This window comes from Ceratotherium simum, chromosome 26 (assembly GCF_057802395.1).
Source record: "Ceratotherium simum simum isolate JZ-2026a chromosome 26, ASM5780239v1, whole genome shotgun sequence".
NCBI classification, from domain to species: Eukaryota; Metazoa; Chordata; class Mammalia; order Perissodactyla; family Rhinocerotidae; genus Ceratotherium; species Ceratotherium simum.
Window position 1 is genome coordinate 13,646,189 of NC_141925.1, and position 18,018 is coordinate 13,664,206.

Consider the following 18,018-nt stretch of genomic DNA (forward strand, 5'->3'; position numbering starts at 1 on the left):
TCCTACTTCAATTCTATTTGCATCAAGCTATCAATTTTGGTTGTGGTTAGCGGACTTTTGGGCTTTTGTTTTTCCATTTCTTTCCTCTGGAGGAAGCATTGTTTTTATCCAAAGAATTAGAGCTGGAGACTGGAAACCGTTCCTGGTCTCCTGGGTTTGAGTTGGGTAGAGACCGCTGGGCCCCTTTACCCTGAAAAATAGTACACCATTGGCCAGTGATTTCTCAAGAGTGCTCTTTTTAAAATAAAAATTGGATCATCTCCCAGCTTCCTTAAAATACTTCAGTGGCTTCTTTCTCCTTTAACAACTTTATTGAGATGCAGTTTGCAGACCATAAAATTCACCCATTTAAAATGTACAACATGACAATTTTTAGTAAATTTACCAAGTTGTACAACCATCGCTGTAATCCAGTTTAGAACGTTTTCATCATCCCAGTAGTAACCTTCATGCATGTTTAGGGTTAATCTCCATTCCAGGTCCAGCTCATCTATTTTCTGTCTCTATGGATTTGCCTCTTTTGGAGGTTTCATATAAATGAAGTCATACTATACTGGTATTTTGTCTGGCTCCTTTCATTTAACATAATGCTTTTGAAGTTGATAAGGTTTCAGAGTTCATGTCATAGCAGGTATTAGTAGTTTGTTCCTTTTTATTACTGATAGTGTTCCATTGCATGGATAGATCCCATTTTGTGTCTCCATTCACCAGGTGGTGGATATTTGAGTTGGTGGATATTTCCGGTTTTTGGCTATTATGAATAGTGTCGCTATGAACATTTGTGTACAAGTCTTTGTGTCGACATCTGTTTTCATTTTTCTTGCGTAGATACGTAGGAATGGAATTGCTGGATAATATGGTAAATTTATGTTTAGTTTTTTAGGAAACTGCCAAATTGTTTTCCGAAGAGTCTGTGTGTACCATTTGATATTCCCACCAGCAGTGCACAGGGTTCCTGTTTTTCCGCATCTTCACCAACAGTTGGTACTGTCTGTGTTTTGGTTTTGGCCATCCTGGTGGGTGTAAAGTAGTAGCTTGTGAGGGTTTTATTTTGCATTTTCCTGATGAGTAATTCAGTGACGTGCTTCTCAAGATAAAGTACAAAATCCTTAGCCTGACCTTGAGCTCCTGTATAATCCAGCCCCGTCTGCCACTCTCTCCACTCCGGCTGCTCTGTCCTCCTGTGTTTCAGTTATGATGTCTTGGGCTGCAAGTAACAGGATCTGTACATGGGCGTCATCAACAAGTAGGGGTTAATTTGGCTCAGTGATGAGGTCTGGCAGCCTGTGGCTAACAGTGCGGGCTCAGCCCCTGGTAGATGATGGGGTTGGAGTCTTTGTGATTCTTTTAGCCCTTACCTTGTATTTTCCACCTGTGTTTTCAAGATGGCTACTGTTGCCTCAGAAAACCGTTATGTTTAAAGCAGGAAGACGTTTTCCATGCCTGCCTTCCTCCAGTAAACTTCCTTATGTCTTATTGGACAGACGTGTCACGTGGTCACTTCTAGCTGCAAGGGAGGCTGGGACAGTTGGCTCTGTTGCCGAGGTTGGGCACACGGGCACCCTGAACATAACCCAGGTCTGGTGTCAAGGAAGGAGGGATGGGCAGCTGGTGGGGAAGCAGCGAGCAAGTCCATGGCTCAGATGCTGTTCTCTGCTTGAGCGTTGCCTCTGCCCCTCACAGCCACTCCCCCCAGCTGTGCCTTCCTACCTGTCACTTCTTGGTTCACGTGCTACTTCCCCAGGGGAGGAGGGCCTCCAGTGTCGTGTAGATCTCCCTGTTACGCTCTGCTCAGCGCACGCAGTTCTTACCCTGACTGCACTCGTCATAGCTGGTCTGCTGTGGCTGTCAAACGCTTCTCTCTCTCTCTGTGGACAGGAAGCCCCATGAGGCAGGGACCATATCTATTTGGTTACCTAGCGCAGCACCTGGCCTGAAGTATGTGCTGGTGCTCTGTCACTCTTCATCAAATGAAAGAACAAACAAAATGAATGGAGACACCTAATCGTTTTTTTCTGATGGTAGCCACACTGGGGCTTGCTCAGTGTGATGAGAACAGCAGAGGCAATTTGAACTGATTTCAGGTTTTTGTAGGAAGTATGGCTGAAATATTGGTTAACGATCACTTGGGGGAATATGTTGTTAGACTTCGCTCCTTCCTGAAATTGACCATATTTTTCTGGCAAATGACGGCACATGCCCCTAATCTGAGTGTGACCTTATGTAGGCTCATGGCGGAAAAGTGTCTTCTGTGATTGTTTCGTAATTTTCTGGGCCTTCCCATACCCCGTCCCTTCTTAGGAATATTTATAGGAAGGAGCTCAGGCTGTGGTTATCTTTTGGTTCTTTAACAGAATCTAAATAGAAAATTCTCAGTCTGATTTGCAGTAGAAATGTCCTTCCTGTGTCTGCACACGTGTCTGTTAGCTTGATCTGTGCAGATTAAACTATGATGAGTTGTTAAATTGTGGAAGTGAAAATCCTGAACTTGTGAGTGGGCCGTTAAGTGGCTTGGGTCATTGGTAAAAAGGCCCCCGTAGGCAGTGGAAAAGGCATTTCCGACCCCATGATTGCACGTCTGCAATATGTTGTGAGTCTTCAAGTGAGAGGTGCTGCCTTTGGATTTCAAATGTTGGAATTGCTAAGCGTGATAGATGCCCTTCTCTGAAAATTACTTCTGATTTCCTGGCTGCAGGCGTGTACAAGGTGACCCCTCGCTCCTGCCACCGGTTTGAACAAGCCTTCTACACCTACGACACGTAAGCCCCCTGAACGGTCCCCTGTGGCGTCTGTGCGCCTTCTGTGCAGGAGAGTGAGTGTATTTCAGGAGTTGTTTTGTCCCAAACTAAGAGCAATTTCATGTAGTATATTTCAGGGTCAGGAAGGTCTCCCGTAAGGGTGTTGTTTGTGGTCCTTTGAGAAGGACTAGGTGATATTGCCAGTGTTTTCTTTCGCTTCCTTGATTTGCAGGTCTTCACCCAGTATCTTGACGTTGACAGCCATTCGCCACCACGTCCTGGGAACTATCAACACTGACAAGATGATGGATGTCACCGTGACCATCAAGTAAGTCCGTGGTGGGCTGAGAGGGGAGGGTGTGGACGAGGCCCGGGGACTTCCCTAGTGGACGCTCTGAAAGTTATTTTTGATTTCTGTCTCTAGGTGTGTGTACAAATGGTCTTCCCTCTTATGCTTACATGACATAGCCATAAATTCACTGCGGCCTTGATCCTTTCCTTTTAGGGTGCAGGAATTAACTGTGGGTGAGGAAGGGCCTTCTGACAGCTCGTTTCTGTGTCTTAAATTTCTGTGTGAACTGTTTATGCTTCCTGTTTTTGCTAAGGAAAAAAAAATTCTCTAGTTTGTTCACTGTATTTCAAGTGTTTTAGCAAATTCAAAAAAATTACCTATTTTTCTTTAGACCTTTTCTCGAAGGCTTGGGAAATAGAGATGGCACCTGATATAAGAATGGTCATGGAAGAGATGCTATAGGAAAGGCAGTCCCTCCCTGAGGGTCGAGTTCCTGTGAATGTCGCCTAAGAGGAATTTTTGCAGGGTGATGAGGTGCATCTGACACCCTAACTTTCTTGAGAAGTGAGAGAGTTTTGGCAACATGACCGTCTTGGTCTAATAGAATGGAAGTCTGAGAACTTTATCCCTCCTTACCTTAGCTGAAGTTGCTTTTCCAGCTGTCTCCATCTTTCTGTCCACTACCTTCCACCCATCCATCCATGCAGAAAATATTTATCGAGAATCTTCAATGTTTAGGCCACTGCCCCTCGTGGAATTTAGTCTCATGGGGGAGGCAGACAGTAGTCCAAGAGTCACACACACAGCTGTAAAATTATGCCTGTGGTCAGTGCTTTGAATTTGACCTTGTAGGGTTGGGGGTATGCAGGAGAGGTAGGCTGATGGGGGCCAGCCCATGTTAAGGCTCTTAGCTTTGTCCCATGGACACTATGACACATTTTGAGTAGAAGGATGACTTTTTTTGTTTCCAAAAGGTCCCCGTGCTGCTGAGTGGAGAACAGAGAGAAGGAGCCCAGGAGTGGAAGTCGATTGAGGCAGGGTCAGAGGCTCTTGCAGGAGTGAGAGATGAAGGGGCTTCAGCCAGACTGATGGCAGTGGGGTTGGAGAGAAGTGGACAGATTGGAGAGTTGTGGAGGAGACCGGGTTGATGGGACTTGGCAGTAGACTGACCACATGTGGTCAGGGAGGGAGAACTGTCAGGGACAGCCTTGGTTTCTGCCTGAAGAGACTGGATTGATGGGAGTGCCCCGTTGCCTAGGGGAGCCAGGTTTCTAGGGGAGGGATTTGTTGAGTGTCTCTCATTGGCCCAGTACTGTGCTCAGTGCCGGAGCAGTCTTTTGCTATTATCCTGCTTGGAAAGTATGAATTACTGATATGACTAGAAATTCTGATTCTTAGCAGTAGTGACTCCATATTACCTTATTTTCAGCCTTTATTAAATTCACTTTTGTGACCTCAGAAAGGTTTTTGTTTTGTTTGCTTGTGCTAGGGATTGTATGAAATGCATCTTCCAGCTGGGCGTGGCTGCCTGGATCCCTAATGGGGTCTCATACTCACCAGATCCAAAACCGGACTCCTAGTTACCGCCCTCCACAAACCTGCTCTGCAGTCTCCCTGTTCCAGAAGTGGTGGCTCCATCTTTCTAGTTCGTCGTTGACTCTTCTGTGTCTTGCATCCCATACCCAACCAATCCATTTACAAATCCTTGGCTTTACAATTGAAATATGGCCATCATCTAGTCCCTTCTTAACACTTCAGCCCCCTACTTGGGTCTGACCCACCGTTGTCTCTTGCCTGGATCATTGCTGCGGCTTCCTGTCTGGCCTCCCTCTTTGGGCTGTTGCCTCCTGGCAGTGTATTCTCCATGCAGAAGCCAGTGACCTTGTATAGTAGGGATCAGATCGTTCCTCTCCTTAAAACTCCGGTGGCTTTCCATCCCTCTCAGCATGAAATCCAGGGTCTGCACCAAGATCTGCAAAGCCCTGGTCCGACACCTGCTCCCCCCGAGACCCCTCAGGCTGCTCTGACTCATCCTGGGTCCCTCTGCCCAGGCTGCCTCGGTCTCCTTGCTGTCTGTCCCTTGAGCATGCTGAGGCCGCTCCCTCCACAGCCCCCAGGACTTTGTACGTGCCATCCTCTTGCCTGAGACACTCCTCATCCAGAGAGCTGCACGGCTCGCTCTTGCCCTTCCTTCAGGTCTCTGCTCAGGGTCACCTCATCAGAAAGGTCTTGGCTGACCCCCTAATACAAAATGGTGCCCCCGGCCCTCTGTCCTTCCACCCTGCTTTATTTTTCTTCATTGTACTCATCATCTGACATCATTTTTCTAGAAAGTGGATTCCGCAGGGTTAGGGCATGTTGTCTGTCCTGTTGTGCCTGGCTCTCTAGCAGAGCGTGTTCTCAATAAAGATCTAATGAAGGGCAAGGTGGTGACGTGAGAGAGAACCCCATGTCCTTGGGAAATCGGATGAGTTTTCAAGTCAACATAAAGCCAGTGGTATTGCATCCCAGCCCAGGTCTACCAGATAGTGCTACCATCACGGAGAAGTTCAGTTTTTATTTTTTAAAACTATTAGTTGATTCAAAACAGCGGAAGACTCGGCCCCTGTGGTGGCGTTATAAGGTGTCTGGTTGTTTACTTATGGATCACTACCTGCAGAAGAGTCGGCTTCCCACCGACTACGGGGATAAGTGACCGCATCCTCTGGGCTGCTCCTTCCTTTCCTCCAGGTCTTCCATTGACAGCGAGCCCGCCTTGGTCCTCGGCCCTCTGAAGTCTGTGCAGGAGCTGCGGAGGGAGCAGCAGCTGGCCGAGATTGAGAGCCGCAGGCAGGAGAGAGAGAAGAACGGCCAAGAGGAAGGCGGAGAGGAGAGGACCAAACCGCCCGGACAGGAGATGGTGGACGAGTTACAAGGCCCCTTCTCCTACGACTTCTCTTACTGGGCACGGTAAGCTCCCCTGGGCCTTTCTCTGCAGTGTCCTCTGTTCTGATAGTCTTCCTAATGGAGGGACAGAACCGGCCGGACTCAAGTATTCTTATTGTTTTAGGTCTGGAGAGAAAATCACTGTCACACCCTCGTCCAAGGAGCTGCTCTTTTATCCTCCTTCCATGGAAGCCACCGTCAGCGGAGGTACATGTCACTCACTGAGCCAATGGCACACCTTTGCAGCTGCTCCCTGAGCTGCATGTAAACATCTGTTCTGTGTGGCTGTTATAGTGAAACCGTCTGTGTAAGCACCTTCAATCCCCTTTGGCACATAGACGTGACTATTTGATGAATGAATGATGCATGAATGAATGAAAGGTCTAAATCAAGGAAAGTAACTTTCGCTATTAGGATTGGGATGATCGCTTTGGGAAAAGGACTTGGTTTTCCTTGACATCACCAGGTTGACACCAAAAGGCAGGTGAAAAGCGAAGCCAGCAATTGCCTTAATGTCTGAAATGTCTTCATATGTCTGAACTGTCCGTTACGTTTGTAATTTTTGGTAGGGGTGATGGGAGGGTGTTTTTGGGACTGGGTAATTAGAAGTGATTCCTGGTGGAATATTTGCCTTTAGGCTACCCGTCGTTTTTTCCTGGCGTTGTGGGTGGTTCGTGTTTGAAAGGAGTGTGTTGAAGAGTGTGGCTTTCCAGTGGGCGGTGTGTTGGGGACGGTCTTCCGTGTTGGGTCCTCCGAGTCGAGGAGCACAGCCTCTTATCTGTGGTCAAGGCTGCTCTCCTCCTCTGTGGCCTTGTGAGGACCGAGGAGAGGAGTAGTGAAAACCCAGCCCTTGTGAGGAGGACCTGCTGACATTCTTGGCCATTGATCAAGGCCTGTCAGGGGCGGAGCGAGGCTTGGGCCACTTCCAGTTATCGAGGTTTCTGGTACATTCAACAACCTCATTTGGAGGCTAGCTTCAAATATGTCAGTTGTAGGCCCTTTAATGGGAAGCCCCCGACCAGAAGGCCCACCTCTCTCTGCAGCTAAGTCCTATTTTCCTGTTTTTTTCGTCCCTGTTTAGAAAGCTGCCCAGGGAAGCTGATCGAGATCCATGGGAAAGCAGGCTTATTTCTAGAAGGCCAGATCCACCCAGAGCTGGAAGGAGTTGAGATTGTCATCAGTGAAAAGGGGGCAAGTTCACCCCTGATCACAGTCTTTACTGATGACAAAGGAGCCTACAGGTAGGCCCATGATTAAAAAGTGTTTGCTTGGGACCAAGGAGGGGGCCCAGTAAAGAAATTGGGGAGCCCGGATTTCCTTGGGGGTAGGGGGTGCCTCCTCCAGGATCGGAAGCAAAGCTGTCTCTAGCGCTTGCTTTCTTTTGTTCAGTGTTGGGCCTCTGCACAGCGACCTGGAATACACCGTGTCCTCGCAGAAGGAGGGCTACGTCTTGACTGCGGTGGAAGGAACCATAGGAGACTTTAAGGCTTATGCCTTGGCAGGCGTGAGCTTTGAGGTAACACTGTATGTTTTTAAAAAGCAGGTTTATTGAGATATAATTGACGTACAATAAACTGCACATAAAGTGTATAATTTGATAGGAACACACCCATGAAAACACCACCACAATCAAAATAGTGACACATCCGTCACCCCCCAAGTTTCCTCACACCCCTTGGTGATCCCTTCCTTTCACCCCTGCCCCCGCATCTGATCTACTTTCTCGGAGTATAGAATAGTTTGCATTTTCTAGAGTTTTATATAAATGGAATCATGCAGGATTACTCTTTTTCTGTCTGGCTTCTTTCACTCAGCGTAATTTGGAGATCTGTTAACTTTAGCTTGTTTGCATACCTTTTGGAAAGTGTTTTAAGCTTTCTCCTTAACTCTGTTCTGTGTTGAAGGACGCAGAATGTTCCTGTGTTCCTCTTCCCTCAGTCCTTTTTGAGAAGAAGTATGCTGTGTGATGGACAGAGGGAGTCTGGTGATCCTTGAGGGTGAATGTTTTCAGCCTAGAGGCCCAAGGAAAACCAGATGACATCACATAAAAAATTAAAAGTCTATATGCAGAATACATTTTAAGCCAAGAAAGATATTCAAACTGGGAAGAAATATTCGTACCATAATTAATATCCCCAGTTATAAGGAACTCCTGAAATTGATAAGAAAAAGACAACCCAATAGAGAAAAGATGAAGAAAGGATAGGAAAAGGCAATTTACAGAAGTAACACAAGTGACTCATAAACACAGAAGAAATGCCCCACCTCAGTAGTGACTGAGGAAATGCAGAGGAAGTTACTATCAAAACACTGGGTTTTGGGTTACATTTGCAATAATTAAGACCATATCCATTTTTTGGAGAGTGTTTTCCCATACATAGATTTATGGAATTGTCAGTGGTTACAGCCACTTCGGAGTGTAATTTGGTGGTGTCTCTCTGAATTGAAAGTGCACATATCCAACAATTCTACTCCTAGGAGTAGATTGTTCAGAAAAAGAGAAAAACATATGCACACAATATACACGTTCAGGGACATTTAGATGGTCTCTCCTTCTCCATCACAAAAGTAGGTGGCCGGCCTGCGTGCCAGCGGTCGCCAGCTTCTGCTGTAGAGTGATAGGTGTCTTTTAAGAAGCAGTGGGTCGAGCTCTGTGGGCTGAGAGAAGAGGAAAGCCAGGACAAGTGGGTGAGGGAAGAAGGCGGGGTGCAGGACCGTGGAGCAGCTGCCCTTCTGGTTTCACATCCTGCACCCGCACCCCAGTAGACTCGCCAGTCTGTCAACAGTAGCCGTGACGTTTAGAAGCCTTGTGGGCGTAGAAACAGGTCTGGAAGACCACACCAAACTATTAACATTAGTTCCTCCTGGGGATGAAGCGTAGACCTTTGTTCCCCAAGGAACAGCAGTCCCCCGTGTGAATGACCCCTTGACTTGTGCAGTATTATCTTCCCGGTTAACGTGTGTGAACCTGGCTCTGGTGTCCTCTCTCACCCCCAGATAAAAGCTGAAGATGAGCAGCCCCTCCCTGGCGTCCTCTTATCCCTCAGCGGTGGCGTGTTCCGTTCCAACCTCTTGACTCAGGACAATGGCATCCTGACCTTCTCAAACCTGGTAAGGTGTCCTGTCACTTACCCCTACCTGCCTGTCTCCCCACGAGAGAGCAGGGACAGCGTGCGTGACTTGTGTGTTGCTTGACAACGTGAGAACAGAACACAGCGTGGAGGGTTTTGAGTTTCTTGGGGACCAAGTGTAATTAGAGTGTTGCTCTTACTAGAGCTTAATGCTGCTGATTCATGCTCCCTTCCGCACGCACTTCTTGTTTCTGGTCTCCCTCCTGTCATAAGACGATGTAATTAATTACCCCGGCCGCAGCAGCTCCCGTCTTAGCTGTCCCTTTGACCACAGGATCACGTTGTTTATATTGTTGAGTCTTGTTCGGCGGTTAGCTTGTGTTTCTTCTGCAAAGCAGGCTCCACGTGGTGGGAGGGTAGCACCAATTATTCATTCGAGATGTCCTCTGAGCCCCTGCCTTATGGGGATTCAGGAAGTGCACGTTAATTGGCCATCTTGTCAGTCCTGGGAGTAGAGTGACTGTTAGAGGGATGTTGCAAACAGGCAGTGAGATACAACTGAAAGATCACACACTGTGCAGTGAGGCACCTCCAGGTTCGAATCTTCCGCCTGCTCCTGACTTGCTGTGTCATCTCCGGCAAGTTACTTCACCTCTCTGAGCCTCTGTTTCTTCATTTGTAAAATTCAAATATGATTTTTACCTCACAGAGTTATTGTAGGCACGTGATAATGAGGCTGCTATTAGAATGGTAATTGCTGTTACTGTAACTATTTATTGTAGAGTTAGCGTTACCATCTCTGTCTGTCTAAGAGGCTCTTGTTGCACAATTCTAGTCTGTCAGGGCTTTGTAACCTGCCTTGTTTTTTTTTGTGAGGAAGATTGGCCCTGAGCTAACGTCTGTGCCCATCTTCCTCTATTTTATGTGTGGGACGCTGCCACAGCATGGCTTGATGAATGGTGCATGTGTCCGTGCCCGGGATCTGAACCCGCGGGCCTTGGGTCGCTGAAGCAGAGTGCGTGAACTTAACCGCTACACTGCCAGGCTGGCCCCTGTCACCCCCTTTTAAGCCATGCCTAGATGTGACAGCAGAGGCTCCATTTGTGGTTGTCTCGGCAGAGTCCTGGCCAGTACTACTTCAAACCGATGATGAAGGAGTTCCGGTTCGAGCCATCCTCACAGATGATTGAGGTGCAGGAGGGGCAGAACCTGAAGATCACTGTCACCGGGTACCGCACGGCCTACAGGTACCGGCCACCCCTCCAGGCCTGGGCCGCGGACTCACTCTCCCTGCTCTTATTGAGAAACCCCTCCCAGCCTTCCTCTGGGTTTTATTTGGGAGGCCAAGGAGGTAAGATAGGCAGTCCAAAGATTTTTGCTGCCCTTTTTTTCTAATATCTCAGAGTGGTGATTCATTCATAAAGGTCTTGTTTTATTTATTTATTTATGTATGTATGTATGTATGTGAGGAAGATCAGCCCTGAGCTAACATCCGTGCTAATCCTCCTCTTTTTGCTGAGGAAGACCGGCTCTGAGCTAACATCTATTGCCAATCCTCCTCCTTTTTCTCCCAAAGCCCCAGTAGATAGTTGTATGTCGTAGTTGCACATCCTTCTAGTTGCTGTATGTGGGACGCGGCCTCAGCATGGCCGGAGAAGCGGTGCATCAGTGCGCACCCGGGATCCGAACCCGGGCTGCCAGTAGCAGAGCGCGCGCACTTAACCGCTAAGCCATGGGGCCGGCCCAGAAGTTCTTGTTTTGAAGTTGGCCTGAGAGCCTATTTAGTTGCTTAAAAATTTTGTTTTTAAAAAAGTTTGAAACTTGAATTACATTTTTAAAAGGAGGAAATGCATTCACTTGAGTAAAACATCAGAATTTTGAGAGGAGTATAGAATGTAAAGTTTCCCTCCTGTCCTTGTCTCCCAGCCAGCCTGGTTTTCCACTGTTTCTAGATGCTTCCAGAGATGGTTTATGCAAATATATATGATATACTATATATTAGCTGTCGTAATATTACACAGCTATATTTATATTTATACACAGACACACACGTATGTATATTTGTACACTTATACAAAAACATTTGAGATGAAGCTTGATTAATCAGAAGGAGTGGGTTTAGAAAAATGGACCATTTTCAACTGAATATGTGGAATGAAAGAGAAAGTGACTTATTTGCATTTTATCGAATGCTTCCTTATTTAAAATAAAGCTTAACAAAAATAAGATACAGTGGAATAAAATAAAGCTTAGCCTTTTTTCATTACAATTTTCTGGAGCGTCCTTTAGGAGAAGGAAATGGATGCCAGCCTGCTGTCTGGCCTGAGCCTTCGGCCAGGGAGGCTGGATTTGCAGATGAGACAGCTAGAACGAGACTGCTTGGGTCAATGGGGCACAATTCTCCACGGAGCTATTTTGTACCATCAGTTCTGGGTAAACGCAGGACACTTGAGCTGAAATCCTTTGTGTGCCTCAGAGAACCAGGAGAATACTGTGTTCTGTTTCTCCTCTTGTCCCTCTAGCTGCTACGGTACAGTCTCTTCCTTGAACGGAGAACCAGAACAGGGTGTTGCCGTGGAAGCCGTGGGACAGAACGACTGTAGTATTTACGGAGAGGACACCGTGACGGATGAAGAGGGCAAGTTCCGGTTACGGGGATTGCTGGTGAGACTCGGAACATGTTTTACTCGTGGGTTTTTTCACACTGTGTTCAGTATGTGGTGCCCCCGAGACTGCTAGGAATGGGCTGGGCAGGGGGGCTGGGGGTTGGGGGCTCTGGAACTCTCCTAATTCACATCTTAACTGACACAGCTTATCCGTTATCTAGCGGACATGTTGAGATGGGGATTTTGTGGCAAAATAAAGTTGGAAAACCAGGGATTTGGTGCATCTTTTGCCTAGCAGGGGGTGGTTATGATCTAGGCCAGGGCTCTCAAACCACTGCCTGTGAACCAGAAGAGCAGTGTGAAAGGCTGAGGGAGGCTGGACAGTAGGGAGTGGTGAGGACTGTGGTGAACTGGAGAGGGCATGGTCCATGTAGAGGAGGCCGCTACACTCAGCCCTAGCTCCTCACAGCCCCATGGGAAGACAGACTCAGGGTTGCCAGATTGCTTGAATTTTTAAAAGTCAAGTCAGAAATTCAGATTTCCATGTGAAAACTCCTGATTTTTAGGTGACTAATGACTAAGTAAAAAAAAATAACAACTTTTTTTTTTTTTTTTTGGCTGAAGAAGTTTAGCCCTGAGTTAACATCTGTTGCCAGTCTTCCTTATTTTTTGCTTGAGGAAGTTTAGCCCTGAGATAACATCCGTGCCAGTCTCAATCTATTTTGTGTTTGAGTTGCTGCCACAGTGTGGCTGACGAGTGGTGTAGGTCCACGCCTGGGATCCGAACCCGTGAACCTGGGCTGCCAAAGTGGAATATACTGAACTTAACCACTATGCCATGGGGCTGGCTCCACACATTACTTCTTCATGGGGGCCAGACAGACAACTTAGTTGTCTTTTTGGGTGCTGAATTACAAAGTTTGGTTTAGGATTTATGGTGCTTTTTTCCTCAGTTTTTATTTGTGCGTTCATTCATTCACTCATTCAGCAGATGCTAACTGTATACTGTAGAAGTCAGCGAGAGAGAGTGTGGGTTGACCACCCCCGCTGGACTGGGCCTCTTGGACCCAGGTTTGGTCCCTAGCCTTTCAGATTCACAAACTGGATATTCTTAGTTGACCCCAGAGATAGTCAGACGTTTCTCGGCAACAGATAAATGTTTGCCCAAACCACAGACGCTGAGATGCAAATTGGTTTGCTGGTTTATTTAGACACATTGGGGTCATGTTGTTCTTTCCTAAAGACAAGAATACTCAGGCCCAGTGTCCAAGGCATCCCACACTCAGATATTGGGGTCCCTGGACGTCAGGTTGGAAGGTTGCTTGGTGAGCGTGGAGTGCTCAAGCTAAAGGAAGAGGATGGACTTGGGGTGTCTTCCCTGGCTGTGCTGAGGACTGGAATGCGTACGTTCTGATGGTCCAGCTGGATGCACACTGACTGGGTGGGCTCCCGTCCCCTGCTGTGCCTGTCACTCCCTCTCTCTGGTATGTTCTCATCAGACTCATCAAGATGGCAGTTATCTTGTCATCCACAGGAATCTGGACAAGCCTCACTGTCATGCTCCTTTCTAGCTATCCTCCGCCCTGTGGGAGGGCCCCGCCCCGTGAAGTGTGCTGCCACGGGGACGTGTCCCCGGGGCACAGGACACTGCTCTCTGCTGTCCACCAGGCCCGCTTTCCTTGAGGCGGTGCTTCCACAGAGCAGACAGGGCCGTGTGGCAGCATGGGTGTCCGCCTCCTCGTGCCCGCTGCAGCCAGGGCCCAGGGAGAGGCGACAGGCCATCAGAACCAGGTTCTCAGTCTCCCATTCAGTGCAAGTGCAGCCTTTGCAATTTCATCCTTTCTTGGCCACACAGACGCCCTTCTGCTCTAGTCTGCCGGGTGCCAGTCCTGCCTGTCATTTCTTAGCTGTAAAAGTTCAGACAAGTTTTTCATCCTTTCTGTATCTGTTCCGTCATCTGTAAAATGAGGCCGAGAATAATATGTCTGCCTCATAGGATGGCTGTATCAAATGAGTTAATACATGTAAAACACGTACAGCGGTGTTTGGCACGTTGACTTGGTAAATGGTTAAAAAGCAGAAACAAACAAAACCTTCCCCAGGTGGTCCCCGCCAGAACCGCGAGCTTAGGTTTTTTGTTGGCAGCTTTCTCGTTCTAAGTCCGCAGCAGTAGAAGGGCCTGCGAGGAGCCCGTGCAGTTCAGTCTTAGGAGAGCCTCCCCCTTGGCTGAACCTGTGTTCTTGGCTTACCTCACTCTTATGGTCACAAGAATACAAATTCTGCATCACCTTCTAGGTTCCCCCCAGTGTCTTGCTGGTCCAGAGACATTCTTCTAAACTCACCGACTTAACACGTGTTATTTAATTAAACCAATCTAGTTTCCTTCTCCACCACAATAGATTTCTATATTAATTGATGCTCCCCGTCACCCTCCTCCTCCTCCTCCTCATAGGTGTTAATTCATTAGCGCTTTCAGGGTTTTTAGAGTCGCCCCCTTGTGGCAGCTCACGCCTTCCATGTGCCGGGCCACAGATGCTGGAGGAATATCTTTAGACTTTTCTCATCAAGGGTTTTGGATTTGAGTTTGCCAGTCTCCCAGAGGACGGCAGCCTGGAGATCCCTCGTTGAAGATTTCCTAAGGATTTCGACCCTCTTTGAATTCGTTATTTGATCTTTCCGGGCAGTGTGCTTGTCAAGGCACCTGGGGTGAGAAGCTACACCTCTAGATTGTGCTGCCAAAGGATGAAGGTGAATCCCTGGGTCAGTCGGCCGTGAGCCAGGAGTCCGGCCAGTTAGGATGGCAGCGGCTGCCCCACGGGCTCCTGCCCGGCCCGGGAGTGAGTGGGCAGTGCCCGCTCTGCCCAGCTTCAGCAGTGCTGTTCTCCTTTTCTTCACAGATAGCTGCTCACATCCCTTCCTCTCTGAGGTGCAAACAGCTATTTTGAACCAAACCCAATGCTGCCAGGCCTAACTGAGCCATAAAGTGAATTAATATGTCTGTTGGCGATCATAAATTTGATGGTTCTCATTTTTTTTTAATAATAGCTTTATTGTCTTTGTAAAGGTACCATGTGCTCATTATCAAGCTAGTTCAAGCAACATATCGAAAAGGACAAAATTTTGAAAGGGGAAAAAAACCCTGTAAGGCTGCCACCTGGAAGTGCCCTGGTGACTGGGCAGTGATGCCTGTTCTGACCTGCCCTGCTGCGTACGGAGATCATCAAATGCACATTATCCATGCTAGTTTAGAAATAAACGATTACATCTTAGGGTTGTCCTCTTAGGTGCATGGAGACACCTGTGAACTCAACCCGATGCTTGAGATCCTAGTGCGTCATCGGGTCAGTTGTGCTATTGGTGATCAGGAATTGGTTGCTTTAAAAGATTTTTTAGAATAATGACATATTTGGGAAACGTGGTAGATGCCTATAAATGTGAGCAATAGAATAAAAAGTATAAAGAAGAAAATTTTTTTAAAAAAGGAAAAATGTCAAATCCCCCATCTTAGAAATAGTATCCGTGGTAAGCATTTGGGAGTGTCATTCCAGATCTCACTCAGTGCATGTATACAGATAGAGAGGAAGGGTGGACGGCAAGGAAAGAATGACTTTCTCAGAATAAGCATATTATGCTTGCAATTTTGAAATAAGAAACCAAATTTAATTTCCCTTGGGTAGAGAAGCTGAATGGGGTTTGAAGGGATTACGGAACTTCAGATAAATGTTCATTCATCAGGGTGCTTTTTAGAGGAACTCTCCAGAAGGTTAACAGGCCGCAGACTGGGAACTGTCTGGCGGGACAGAAACGCTCCCGGCATCTCGGTGAGGGCCCGTAGTCAGAGCAGGCTCAGATCAGGTTGCGTGTGACAAGCCCCTTTCTAGAGAAGTGACCCCTGTTTTTGTTTGCAGCCGGGATGTGTGTACCACGTTCAGCTCAAGGCAGAAGGCAACGACCACATCGAGCGGGCCCTCCCCCACCACCGGGTGATTGCGGTAAGGCGTGAAATCCTTCAGCTGAACCGTGGTGTGATTGCCTCCCTGATCAAAAGTCCTTCAGCGCTCCTCTGGCTGGCTGCCTTTCATCTCTTGCGGGGGCAACTTTAAATCCTAATTAAGGGTCCTCTCAGAATAGTGTCATCTTCACAAGCAGCATCTTATATGGGGTTTTTAATGAACAGCACCGCTGTCATGCATCCAGAGAAGAAATCTGAACTGTTGTTTCTCCTCTTCCCCTGCAAGCTCTGCTCATTATGCTGCAAGTTAAGGATCTTAAGGTATAAGCAGCATTTCAAATCAAGGGAAGCTAGTAAAGCGAACATGGCTTAATTGGTGGCAGGCCCGCCCAGTTTTCTTATATTCAGATGACCTTGTTTGTTCCATTCGGTGGGCAGCATGTTTTGATAGTCAAGATCATGACTTAGCTAATTGGTCCCTAATGAGGCAGCCCTCCAGGTCACAGGAAGCGGCTGGGAGTCGTTGGAAGTGATGCTTTCTTTCATGAAATAACCCTCATTAGCTAGACTAGAGGGTTGGGTGGCACAACAGGGGCTGCCCTTGGTAGCTTTATGTGGTGGTGTTAGGCATGAAGATTGTGAGGGATTAGGAGGGGTGGGACATTTAGGCCTATTTAGCCTAGGAAAGGGATTTTCTTGATGTGTTTATGGCAGCTGGCCTTTTAAATGGCCGTGCCGGCTGCATCTGCCAGTGTTATATTTCTCCGCTGTGGTGCCTGAGGCCAGGACTACGGCAGTCCTGGGGACCAAGGCAGTCCTGGGGACCAAGGCCCGGCAGCTGTGAGAGAGTGACAGGAGAGCACACACCCACCCAGAGGGGCAGCTGTGGCTTGGCTCCTGCTGATTGCTGCCAGGCAGGAGCTGGAGAAGCTGGAAAATCTGGCTTTTTTGTATATGAAATTTTTAAAAATGTTGGCAAGTAATTAAAACTTAGAAAAAAAGTACTGTGCTTGTCAAACCACATGTGTGTGGGGGCCACCTACTGCCACTTTGTGACCTTGGACTTAGGCTACTTCCAAAGCAGCCTTTGCTCCCTTGGCATAAGAAGTGAAGTTTGCTGGAGAGAGCTCCCGGCGTGTCCGACAGCTGGAACAGAAGTTCCTCTGCAGCTCTCTCAACGCCGGCGTCTTATCTCTTTCTAGGTCGGGAATAACGACATCGATGATGTCAACATCATAGTTTTCCGGCAGATTAATCAATTTGATTTAAGTGGAAATGTGATCACTTCCTCTGAGTATCTTCCCACATTATGGGTAAGTTAAAATACTGTGTTCTTTTCGGCTTCGGGACGAGTAAGGAGCACGGTGTTGGGGCCTGTTGCACTTGCTTTCGTGTACTGAAGGTGGAGGTGCTGAGGGCTGCGGTTGAGATTTGAGAAACTTCCATCCCAGCGTGTATCTGGGAGAACGATGGCTGATCACTGGAGAGAAATGCGCTCCAGTTTCAGAGAAGTTTCGCTAGCTGTATATATCTTTGGAAGCATTGTAATAGAAGCCGAATGAATGTTCAGTAAAACCTGGAGTCTAAAACAGAAGGACCATTTCAAGGCGCAGAGTACCTTGTAACTTCAAATTCTGTCCAGGGTGGAGGTGGCGGGCGGTGGACTAGAAGTCACGTCTGGGCTGGCTTCTGTCACCTGTACTTACCCATCTTGCCACCTAGGGCGGTCACTCCATTCCCATGGCCTCACACTCCTCTGTAAAACCAGGGAGTTGGATGCAGTGACCTCTTAAGGTCTCTTCAAGCTCTAACAGAATTTCCATGTCTGCAATTAATGAAGACATGTTTACACAGTGTTCTGTGATCCCTTGAAAGATGTTAATGAATTGCCACGGGAGTGTATATTTCAGGGGCACTTGTAATTTTCTGTCAGTGAAGTGTTTGCCTTGGGTGAGGACGTGCGCTTACATTTTAACTCAGCTTAACTGCCCTTCAGTCCAGGGTTGCAAGCATGTTGCCTGTGGGGGCCAGGCATTTAATAGCAGAGAGTGAAGAGGGCCGAGTGGGGTGTGGGGCAAACTGAGGGGGTGGGGGAGCAGGTGGGAGGGGATGGCGCCCCTCATCAGCTCATTCTGCTTGTTGCTGTGTTGGAATTCTGGCCCAGGGTTGACTGTCGCTTGCCAATTTTCCAGAGAAGCTGGAAATTAGAGTTATTTGAAATCACCTGATGTTTAGTATAGGCAATGAATTCAGATTTACTTAGAACTTTTGTAAAAGAACAAAAGAACACATTTGCGAGCTTGCATGTGACCTGTAGGCCTCCAGGCTGTGACTTTTGTTTTAGGAAAACTCCTCTTGACTTGTGTGTTATATAGAAAGGTGCCACATGGGCCCTGGGGTGGGGCGGTTCCTGTGACAGGTGCAGGGTGGAGCC

At 47.7% G+C, this 18,018-nt stretch overlaps 1 protein-coding gene across 2 annotated transcripts in view; it reads left to right on the forward strand.

Moving 5' to 3' along the window:
• LOC101394357 (BOS complex subunit NOMO1) overlaps nucleotides 1-18,018 on the forward strand; it is a 52,835-nt gene that overhangs the window by 28,557 nt on the left and 6,260 nt on the right. For both annotated transcript variants that reach the window (XM_004441836.3, XM_087417019.1), the window contains exons 17-27: nucleotides 2,696-2,759; nucleotides 2,971-3,066; nucleotides 5,761-5,979; nucleotides 6,080-6,162; nucleotides 7,037-7,196; nucleotides 7,345-7,471; nucleotides 8,953-9,066; nucleotides 10,146-10,273; nucleotides 11,549-11,690; nucleotides 15,541-15,624; nucleotides 16,787-16,897. In XM_004441836.3, the coding sequence (XP_004441893.2) occupies nucleotides 2,696-2,759; nucleotides 2,971-3,066; nucleotides 5,761-5,979; nucleotides 6,080-6,162; nucleotides 7,037-7,196; nucleotides 7,345-7,471; nucleotides 8,953-9,066; nucleotides 10,146-10,273; nucleotides 11,549-11,690; nucleotides 15,541-15,624; nucleotides 16,787-16,897 (1,328 nt within the window). The remainder of the gene's footprint in view (nucleotides 1-2,695; nucleotides 2,760-2,970; nucleotides 3,067-5,760; nucleotides 5,980-6,079; nucleotides 6,163-7,036; nucleotides 7,197-7,344; nucleotides 7,472-8,952; nucleotides 9,067-10,145; nucleotides 10,274-11,548; nucleotides 11,691-15,540; nucleotides 15,625-16,786; nucleotides 16,898-18,018) is intronic.